We start from the raw sequence: 10961 nt of genomic DNA, 5'->3' as shown, positions 1-10961 counted from the left end.
TCTAACGCCCTAAAGCCGCAAAACCAATCGCACCCACACTTTGTAAAAAATTTTAAATTTTCTCCCATTTTATTCCCCAATATCTATCGATATTCCAGAAAAATTATGAAATTTCGCGTTTGCATTCACACTGGGTGACTAACGGGTATTTGATAGGCGAAAAGCTCGACTATAGCATTCTTTCTTGTTTTATTTATACTTATTAATAGACTTGTCTCAGTAGTCGTTTAATTTAAATGTTATAAAAAAAAAACTGTTGTTCTGAGCGTGACAATAAAATTCGAGGACCTCTGAAAAATGAAGTGCCGTTTAAAATATTTGCTTAATACAAATTGATTGACAAGAGTGACTTTTTTTAATTAAATAACAACATGGAATCAATTTGCTATATCTTTACAATGTAATTCCTGATTAAACCATATGTGTTATCGCTTAATTCGTCTAATAAATGCCTTTACTAAGCGCTTTTTCCTGGTAAAACTATCAACTGACCCAAGCACCACCAATTTCATTTGCAATGCACAAAGTTGTCTTTAATATAATTTGTGTCCATGAAGTATACATTCATTCGTTAAGATGAGTAGAATGTTTAAGCCTAACCACCTAATTAGTAGCTTCTGTTGTGTTCCGGTCAGCAACTAGCCTGCTAATGAGAGAGCAGAAGCGGCACGAGTACATTTCAGAGTGAATTCGTGAACTCCCTGCGGGAATTATAGGGAGCTCTGCTTGGGGGCCTCCAGGTTCAGCTTGTGTTGCTTCTCGATGAGGGAGAGCAGGGTCCTGGGCACGTCCATGGTCTGGTCATCGACGAGCACTATGTCAAAGGTGTCCATGTACTTCTTCATGTTGGCTTCTACGTGGTCGAAGAGGAAGCCGATTTTCATGATGTGTGAGGAGGCAGGCACCCCGGAGGCCATGTCTGCATCACCAATTGAGTCGCCCATGACTATGATGTGGTCCCTGGTGTGCACCAAGTCGTAATACTCGCTGGTCTCATTTAGCACCGTTTCGTTCTTGTTGAAGGTGTGTATCATCGGCTGCTGAAAGCCATCTAGAAGGCCATCCCGGAACTGAAGAAAGTTCGAGACTACCTTCACGTTCGGATGCAAAACGTTGGCCTGGCGAAGAACCGAGACCACCGAGTTGCCCAGCCCGGCGGAGAAGACAAGCGTGGGAATGCCCAAGCGCTGGAGGTCCGCAAAGAACTCGTGGGTGCGGTCACGTAGCGCATGCGTGTACTTGCTGGCTATCTGATCTATTTCCGACTGGTCGAAGGGGAAGCCGCTGGTCAGTTCGCCAGACTTGGTCCACCACTCGATCATGTACTGCACCTTCTCGGCGATGGGCATGTGGGGATCGATCTCAATGGGCCGGTACTTGTGGTACAGCTTGTCCGTCTCCGCCTTAAAGTTTTCCGGCAGCGACTGGCAGGCGTTGAAGATCCCGAAACTGGAGGGCACTGCTCCTCCATCCTCCGTGCGCTGCTTGGTGATGGTGTAGTCGAAGTCGGAGACGATTTGCATGCGCTCTGGTCCGCCGATGACGAACTCGTTGATGATGCGCTCCACCTCCGCCGGATCCCGCATGCGGCAGTGGTCCTGGGTGAGGGCCGGAATGTCCTGCAGTCGCAGTCTGCCGCCGGTGGGCTCACGCTTCTCGTCAAAGCCCATTTTGAGCAGTCTTCTCGTCCAGCAGCTGAGAGGTCTTCCCCTGATCACAGTGACAGAGTGTCTGCACTCTGTGCGAATAGATCACCGCGATCGATACCAACGATATTTGCAAATTGTTTAGGCAAGCGATTTATGCCGATCACCTGTGCTGTTGGCTCTATATCTAAGGCTGACCTTGGAGGAGTATTTTGCCAACTTTGTTGGTCTTGTTGCAGCACTCGCAGTTATCAGCTGGCTATCGAAGCTCCGCCGTGACAAGCTTTTATTGATATAGACTGTGTCCAAAATTTAGTTAAAGCGCTGTGTAAACAACAATGGATTTAGTTTAAACGACTTTTTCCTCACTGCCCGTGTAACATGCCAAGCAGCTGTTCGCATGCGAAACGGTTGGGAAATGAAACGGGCAATCAGCTGGCAAGAGCGGCAAATTTGAAATGCGCTTTCTTCATTTTTTCTCCCACCAAAATGTAATAATAACCGTAAATGTATGTTGCTTTCATGTATTTAAATGTAATAGTTTTTAGCTAAAGCTTACGAAGACTTAAACTCATGCGGCGTGATAATGAAATAATGCTATACATCATTAAAGATAGTAATTTTTTATGATACACAACTTAATAGAATGCCATTTCGCATGGCTGAAAATCATAATAACAGACAAGTCTATTTCTAGATATAACTAAACAGATTACATATTTAATATGTAACCGTATCCAAGAAATGAGATGAAAAATCAGCTCAATCTTCGATTACGATGGCAGCAGGGGACTGCTGACTCCTAGATGGCACCTGTTTATTGAACTGCTCCAAGGGATGGAACTTCCACTCGGCAGGCAAAAACTGCTTCAATTTAGGATCCTTCGCCACATGCCTGCAAGTAAATCGACGGATTCATTAATAAGCTTCCGTTTCTTAGAAGGACGCTGCGCACACTCACCGACTGAGAAAACTAGCGGCTAATCCGAATGTTTTGAAGCGAAACACGCCATGCTCAGGTATCTTGATCATGAAGTCAGAGCCCTCCACCTTGGCGCGGAAACGTGGCAAGTCCTTGGCGACCATGATGCCGTAGCAGATCTCCTCTTTTGCCAACTGAGCTTTAGATACGTTGGTGAGATTTTGGGCCGAAGTTGAAGCCGCATCCGGACGAGCAGCTGCAGGAGGATTAGCGGTCACCTTTGCTGGTAGAGATTGTCGTGGGCGCAGGTGCTCCCCAGCAGCTAGAGGCTTCGAGGGCAGAGACTTTCGAGCGGATGGCTCAACCAACGCGGGCAATGTGGAGCCAGATACTAATGGCGGCTTATCACAGGCCACTGGCTGGGATTGTCGTGGCGTCGCTACTGGGGTCTTGGCGTTTGCAGGCAGTGATTTCCGTCCGGCAGCGAGTGCTGGTTTTGGATAAAGCCTAACCAAAGTTTTCGGTTGTGTTGTTGCACCGGGTCTTATAGGAGGTGCTACTTTCGAAACCGAAGTCGATTGTGGTTTGACTACCGGCGCTCGGGCTGCCGTAACTGTGGCCGTTGATGACGCCGCCTTGGTTACTTGTTTATGTATCCCGGTAATAGCGATGCTCTTCTTGTTCTTGACAACCTGGACGGTTTCGTTTGGCAATGTTTTCTCTTGGCTGTCAACTTTGGTGATCGTGATGCCTCCAGGAGGGACTCCACTGCTGAATAACTCCTGCAATGACTCGTTGATTTTGGGGTATGCACTTTTGGATGCTGGCAAGTGCGAAGAGGAACTGGACGTGAGTGTTTCCGGACCACTTTGAGATGTGGTTACCTGGACCTGGGGTGTCAGGAATTGGGTGGTGGGAGCCGTTTCCCCAAACTTTGCGGGCACGTTTGCAATGAACGGCATGAAGCCACCACTGAAGTGGCAGGTGTTAACATCTTTGGCAGGATGTGAGGATGTCTCTGCTGAATCTGAGATCGTTATTTGCAGGGCGCCACTGGAAGGCAAAGTTTGAATGGTGAAGCCTGTGCGCTCCACTTCCTGCTTAACGTCCGTCTCTGCCTGCTCATCATCCTGCTCGTCGATTACCAATTGCCTCTCTCCGTCATCATCTTCCTCATCACTATCGATTACCACCACCGGTGGCACCTCATCTTGATTCTTTTCTATTTCCACGGACAGCTGCGACGGAATTTTCAACACATTTAGACCGGGAGGAGTTCCAATGGCATTTTTCTGTTGCGCTGCCAGCTTAGCCGTCGACTCGGTATCGATCTCAAAGTGCACTTGTCCGTTAATCTGCAGCACCCAGAAAGCCATGCTTCGGCGATGGCGTTGTACAGGAATGGAGTGCTCGCGCTGGTAGACCTCGCGCAACATCATCTTCCTATCGACACTTTGTAGTAGCACCAGGACCGGCGGCGGCATGTCCAGACTCAGCGGTCCAAAGTAGATCTTCTTCTTGGACGACGGCGTCACGAAGGCATCGTACGGCGCATTGGGAAAGAACTGAAGCTTCACCACCTTCTGCCTCTCCTCGGCCACCTGCATTACGCTGTGAATCCTGGTCAGCGAGATCATATCACTAAAGGAGGGCACGAAGATGTGAGAAAAGTCATCAAAGATGTCGAGCACCACCCAGCGGTGGTCGGTCTGATGCAGCTCGGGTATTTGCAATTCATCGACATCATTGTGGTTAACCTTTCTGAACTCGATATTGCTACGGATTCCGGTGGCGCTGCTTTTGTTTTTAGTAGAGGCGGAGTTGGTCTTGGCAGTGCAAACAGGAGTAGATTTTCCGGAGCTTGAAGCAAAAGCTGACGTTGTAGACGTTGCCACTGACGCAGCTATAGGATAACCTCCAGCCGATGGTTTGGAAGACTTTGTCATTGAAGGCCCACTGGGTAGCAGCCTTTCATCGGCCTGAGACTTTCGTTTGAGATCCCGTGAGCGGTTCTTCATTAGTAGCGAGGTTTGAGGCGAAACATCTCCTGCCAAGACTTCATAGGGTGCACCGCTGCCGTCACCCAGCGTCTTCTTCTCGTTTTCCCGCACGCGCTGCTTCACCAGCAGCGAGCACAGCACATTGATCTTCTTGGTGAGCAGCGGATGAGTCATGGGCGTGGGCTTTGTGCAGGCATTGCCTTGCATATGTCGCAGAAAGCCCTTGACTAGCCAGAAACTCTGCCTGCCCTGCATCACAACGGCAAGACGGTTGGTCTTTTCATTCCGCATGGAATTCATTAGCATTCGAGCCATCAAGGGCAGTGCCTGGGGATCCGGGGCGAACTTGGTGTTTACAACTGCAATTGCGCCGCACACAGAGGGCATCAAATTGGTCGTGGTAGCCGCCAGAAAGTTGTGAGTTTTCATTTGAACGTCCCAAATAAATACGAAACCAGATTCAAAGGCAGCAAGAAAATTCGTCCACTTGATGATGCAAAGAATCTCTTCGTTGGGCGACGGGATTATTTTGCTCTCACGCTGAAGCGCCAGATCAATATCCTGCATCTTTTTGCTAACCAGGGTGTTCATGTTCTTGACCACATCGTTGTAGAAGGTGCAGACATTGGCGGAATTCGTATCGGTGGAACCATGTGTCGATCCCGTGGCAGCAGCAGATGTAGTTGCTTCCTTTGCCATATCAGGTGCAAGAACATCCACCGAAGCGGTATTAAGGGAATAACACGCGGCGATGCGAGGCACCTGAATGTCCAGCATATGGGCCTTCTTCTCTTGGGCTGGGGGCTCATCCGCTTTCAGTTTAATGCGCTTGCCAGGAGTCGGCCCCTCGGCGGGTGTTTCAATCTTCTTTTGACGCACGCTAGCATCACTTGCATCGGATTCATTCCGCACTTCTATCACAGGCTTTTTGCTCAGCTCTCGCTTTCGTTGCCGATCGATTTCCTTGCGATAGTAGACTACCGCACCCTGAATGCGCATCTTAAGCATCTCATTCGTTTTTAAACTCTCCTCGCGAGCTATTTGGTGACGCACTCGATCTGCCCGTCTTTGGTTTAGGCGCTGGTAAGAGTTCTTGGGAATGGAAATAGCTCGCCGGCAGACATCTGGACGCGAACGGAAGTAGTTGAATATCTTATTCAACTCATTGGACCTTTTGAGAGGGGACTCATCTTTGAACAGGGAATTAGCTGGTGGCGGTTCTTGTTTGGATTCAGTCTTGAGCGGAAGGGTCTCCACTGCTTGAGTCTGTGGTTTTTGATCAGCAACGTCATTGCTCGATTTTGACTCCAGCTTATGTTTGGGCTTCTTTTCCTTTCCTTTCTTCTTTGTTGAAGTCTCCTCCGGCGGACGCTCGAAGCTGTAGTGCGCCCTGACGGCCAGATCTGGATTAAAGTGCGTCACTGGTGCGTTCCACTGATCCTTCTCGATAACCACAGGCTTGCCATCTGGAGAGTCACCGCCACAGAAGCACTTATATAGCTGGTGGGTCATGCAGAACGTGGCCAAATTCTCTACATTCGACAGCCGTCGTAGTCCTACAAAGCAATGCTTCAGCTTGGCCAGGTCCGTGTCCTTTACAAAGCACGGTTCGCTTAGAGCAGGAGCCGATATCTTTGCACTAGCTGCAGCGGCTGCAGCAGCGGCTGCTGCGGCGGCCGCAGCAGCAGCGGCGTGCTTCTTTTGCTTTCTAGTTGTAGGCGATACCACATCCTTTTCCTCCTCATCGTAAATAGAGTCATCGAAATCTTCATAGCGCTTCGGCGCCTTTGTGCAGCGTCGCTTCTTGTCGCCCTGCGACTCATTGATCAGCAGCGTCTCGTTGTCGGTGAGCACCAGTGTGGAGGTAAAGTCCTTCTCCATCTTGGCCAGTCGTGCCGTGGCCTTACGACGCAAGTTGAAGGCATCTTCGTTGGAAATTCCGCGTCCCTGTGTAAAAATACGGGGGATTACTTTATAGTCACATAAAATCTGGTGTAAAGAGAGTATTACATCTGCAGCTTCCAAGCGCATGACGCGACTCTCCTCTGCACTCAGGCAACGGCAATCCAGAACACACTCTGCCCTGCCGCAGTGATCCCGCACAGGTAGCTCCGTACCTGCCAAGCTGGCGCATATGCAGCCCAGATGACAGTAATCTTTACTGCAAGGTTTGTTAGCTAGAGAAGGAAATAATCTATATTTAATATCTTATATCAGGTAGTAACAAGACAACTTACCATCTGCCTTTCTAGCAGCAGCGTCTATGATGGTGGCATTTAATCGCCTCAGTTCGTTGGCCAGACGCTTTTGCTTGTTGGGCAGGTTCTTTGGCTTGGCGCCTGACTTATCCGTGTCCTTGCCAGTCTCTTCCTTTGCGGGACACAGATCGGAGGACTTGGGTACCGAACTAGCATCCAACGCATCCGGGTCTTCGCTTATGAAACTGTTCTCGCTGCAGCTGATGGCTACAGTGTTGATCATATCGCTGATCATTTCCGCGCAGGCCACAATCTCGGCATCCGGCTGAGGTGGAAGCATTTCTCGGAAAGTGAACTCTTGCAGCTTATTGGGCTCCTCTTTAAAACTTCTGTCTAGGTGCTCGGACCGATCCACTACGCGGCGTACGAGAATGTGATTCCGGTCGTTGAGATAGGGAATAACGAAGGTGAAGCTCTTCCGACGACCAGCTGGTGTTTGGGAAGCCTGCTCCTCTGCATCCTTCATTGTGGCGGGCGGCGCCTGTAGCGTAGATACACTAAACTCGGCCCACTCCCGCGTTATGTCATGATGGGGCAGTATGTGCTGCAGGTACCGCTTGGCTATTTCGTCCAGTGGGCGACCCAGCTGCGGCATTACATCAAGCTCTACATTTGGCATGCTTACCACGGCCATGCTGCCACCTGCGAGGAGCAACGCGGCCGTGTCATCGTCCAACGGCCTCTGCAGCGGTTTCTTGGACAACGGGCAGGGGCGGAAGATGGCGGGCAGCGGATACTGGTTGAGAATCTTGGGGTTCCTTGGAGGGCTCACTCTTGTGGGAATTACTTTTAGTTCCTGCTGAATACGGGCATCCAAGCACTGCTCGCTGCACTTCAGTTCCTCCTGCTCCTTGCGACTGAGTCTACTTAGGTAAGGAGATTTCTCGCGCTTCAAATTATTGCCCTGGGCGCCCGGCAGGCGAACCATCTCCCCATCCACTTGTATTACCTGGAAAACATGAAGTAGGTTAACGAAAGTCCAACGAAAAGTGTCTTTCAAAAACCCACCTGATAGTAGTATTTGGAGTGCTCGGTGGCCACATAACTGGCTGCCTGCCAGCCCTGGCGGGTAAAAGGCATTTGGGAGTCGGATGCCTGAAGCGCTTGCATGGCGCCTATTTTGACTTTTCGCTGGCGCTGCTTCCGCTGCAGCTCTCTGTATACATTGGCTTCGTTGTTGATGATGCCCATCTTGTGGTTCTTGCAACGCTGCAAGTACTGACGCCTCTCCGCTACCGTTCTCAACCGCTGCAGTGCCTCTGGAACTGCTGGCATGTCCATCGGCGGCGGCATGCTGTGCGAAGTAACCTGGCCATCGTGTCCCATGGGCTCAAGCAACTTGTCCTTATCGTCCTGCGAATCCGAGTCATTGATATGGTGCTCCCGCATGTATGCATCCAGTGACTCGCTGACGAAGGCGGAGTTTCCCTCCGTGGTCTTGCAATTGTTAGGCACCAGCGGCGTGAGCAGCATGCCCGGCTGATGAACGCTCTCGTCAAAGCCCACGAAGTCTGCGCTGCCTTCGTCCTCGGATGTGCAAAATGTGACCGCACTAGGTTCAGCGGGCATGTTGTTCTCCCGCGCGAAGTTCTTAACGCGCACCTTACTGATGAGCATGTCCAGGAACTTACTGCCGCCGCCTACCTTTTCCACTTTGTCCGTCTTCTCGGCACTGGAGCAAGTGCTGGTCTGGCCACTTTGCTCCTTGCTGGGCGTGGCCGGGGTTGGAACATCCTCTGAGGCGGCGACTTGTGCAGGCGACTTGGTGGGTGTCCGTTCTGCAGCCTGCTTGGAGGGTGCTGCATCCAGGCGATCATCGCTATCATTAATGACCCTGGCTTCCTCGGTGATATCAGGAAACTGCTTAGGCTTCTTAGGCGGCACCTCCGCAATGGCAGTCGTTTCTTCAATAAGCGACAGACTTCTCTTGCCCGTTTTAAGCAGCTCCAGTTGCTGCTTCATCTGCTTGGACAGCTCCTCGGCTGCCAGAGGTTCTGCTACGCGGTACACCTCCGTCTCTTCGTGCTCTTCGATTCTGCCCATCTTCTTGTAGTAATTTACTAGACCCTTGGACCAATGGCGCACGTTCTGCAGGCGGCGTTTGATCATCCGCTTGAGACGTGGATCAAAAAGCAGTATGCGGACTCGCCGTATGATGCAGACGCTGCGAGTGCGCCGCCGGCGCCAGGCATAGTTTCTGATGACGCAACGGGGACTGAGAGCGTACACTATGAACCTCTCGACATTCCACCAGTTGCTATGCAGAAAGTCCTTGGACACAGGATATTTTCGCTTGATGTGACGGTATTTTATCAGTTCTTTGCCTTTTAGTATGATTGGAGGCAGTTCGTAAGTCATGCTGTGAGGAAACCGAAATAAAGAATTTTAATGCAATGTGGAAACGTTAACCTCAAGAACCAGGATTGCTAACTGAACTGTAAATTATTGTGGGTTTACCAACACTGGCCGGAAAATACAACAAGATCGCCGCCCATACAACACTACAAATCTATGACGAATGTACACAAAAAACATCGATTTATTCATAAGGACTATAAGGGGTTTCATTTTAAGAGTGAGACCAATTCTATGTCTGCAAATTGTGGGACACTTTGCCGAAAACAGCAGATACATACACGGATTAAAATTTACTTTACATGCAACACAATTTGCACTTTTACAGCAAAATACGTGACTAAATCCCTTATTATAATTATAATTACTACGCACTTTTTGGAAGCAGCCTTTCTGTCAGAGAATCGTTATGTTCACGATTTAAGTTGTTGGCTTAGCGCATTTTGCCGCACCATCACACAAACAAACGAGCACGCGATGTGATGCGCTAAGAAGAGCAGCATCAACACATTTTTGCTTTGATTTCCGCACTTTTGCTGACTGCGCTCAGTTGCCAAAATTCCAGGTGATTCAGTTCCACGACGAACTCATCTCCTAGTTGCACTGAAGTTCGGCTGCCACACAGAAGAACGCAATGCACTGCGATCAGATCACAAAATAACCCCGATTCCAACTTAGCATCACCGCCACATGCATGCTTGCGAGTGTGTGGGTCCGTGTGTGAGCCCTGGCCGCTGTTTACTTCCAGACATTTCCCGGGAACGAACGGCATGGGCTAGCGGCTGTTGTTGTTGCTTTAGCAAGATGATGAGGGAGGTGGTGGCACACGTGCTTCTTCCGATTACCGATAATTGGGTTACGCGAATACTATGTTGGAAAAAGACGGCGAAAACTTCGGAAAATGTCCTGATTTTACACACTCAACATATGATATTAATTTAGCTACCTGAAGATAGGTGTTAACTAGGTGTTATATGTATATGCGCATAGAAAAGAAGCATGCTGCACAGAAAGAGTAAAAAGGAAAATATTTACTGTAAAACTGAATTTTTGTAACACTCATTCCGAGAATTATCTTCTGAGAACTACTAATTGCAAATGATATTGGGCCAAAAGCTGAAACTAGCCCAAATAATTTAAAAGAAGACCAATGTACAGTACGTGCTGCTTCTTTAAGTACCGATATTCTACCTGCCTTTGTGCTTTATCGAAATCGACGCATTACACCAACTATTTACCATCCGCAATACAATAACTTTAACTGTAATTCTCCACACTAAACGGTTACTTTGAGACTAATTCTTTGCCTTGTGGAAAACTAATCAATAACCTCAAAGAGAAAATCCAACATGGCGTCGCAATGGATACAAGTGCACACGATCGCATGCGTCACTCAAAAGCACCCTTTACACTCAGCACAAAATCTCGCACGCCGGCAAATGTCCTTTCGCATCGCAAATTAGCACCTATTGGGGACCACTTACCTGTACTAAGAGCCTCGAATTGGAGTCTGTTGGTTCGCAGGCACTTGGAAATCCGCAAGTGCTCCCCACAGTTTGAAATTATTTTCACAATTAACCTGCTGCTCTCGTTGACAACGCGTCGGAAAAAGCATAGCCGAATACATACACAAATAGTGGCAGACAAACACACTGCGATAAATCCAACATGGCGTTCGATAGGCAGCGCGGCAAGGGATGTCGGAATGGAACGCAGAGCTGCTTGGGTAGGAAAAAACTCAGGCTGATATTTTTGGGTCACGAAAAACGTGTTTATGTGA

General features: G+C 49.1%; 2 protein-coding genes across 4 annotated transcripts, besides 1 other annotated feature; both read right to left on the bottom strand.

Moving 5' to 3' along the window:
* Positions 1 to 189: part of a mobile genetic element that runs on past the window's edge.
* Positions 190 to 514: 325 nt separating this feature from the next.
* Positions 515 to 2044, bottom strand: cN-IIIB (cytosolic 5'-nucleotidase IIIB). Its single transcript, NM_138051.4, has one exon. The coding sequence runs from the start codon at positions 1668 to 1670 to the stop codon at positions 711 to 713; it is 960 nt and encodes a 319-aa protein (NP_611895.1). The 5' UTR covers positions 1671 to 2044; the 3' UTR covers positions 515 to 710.
* Positions 2045 to 2251: 207 nt separating this feature from the next.
* On the bottom strand, positions 2252 to 10839 carry ocm (over compensating males). 3 transcript variants are annotated; one of them, NM_001202069.1, is made up of 6 exons: positions 10666 to 10839; positions 7835 to 9185; positions 6806 to 7775; positions 6579 to 6745; positions 2608 to 6515; positions 2252 to 2541 (listed from the first exon to the last, which is right to left on the bottom strand). In NM_001202069.1, the coding sequence occupies exons 2-6, from the start codon at positions 9182 to 9184 to the stop codon at positions 2409 to 2411; spliced, it is 6528 nt and encodes a 2175-aa protein (NP_001188998.1). In that variant the 5' UTR covers position 9185; positions 10666 to 10839; the 3' UTR covers positions 2252 to 2408. The 3 variants fall into 3 exon arrangements, with proteins under 3 accessions (NP_001188998.1, NP_611894.1, NP_001286831.1); NM_138050.4 differs by lacking the exon at positions 10666 to 10839 and adding an exon at positions 9557 to 9903; NM_001299902.1 differs by lacking the exon at positions 10666 to 10839 and having other exon boundaries at positions 7835 to 9265.
* Between the last annotated feature and the right edge of the window lie 122 nt (positions 10840 to 10961).

The sequence above is a fragment of the Drosophila melanogaster genome, chromosome 2R, assembly GCF_000001215.4.
Source record: "Drosophila melanogaster chromosome 2R".
NCBI classification, from domain to species: domain Eukaryota; kingdom Metazoa; phylum Arthropoda; class Insecta; order Diptera; family Drosophilidae; genus Drosophila; species Drosophila melanogaster.
The sequence above is the reverse complement of the archived record's forward strand: the minus strand, read 5'-3'. Positions and strand labels throughout refer to the sequence as shown.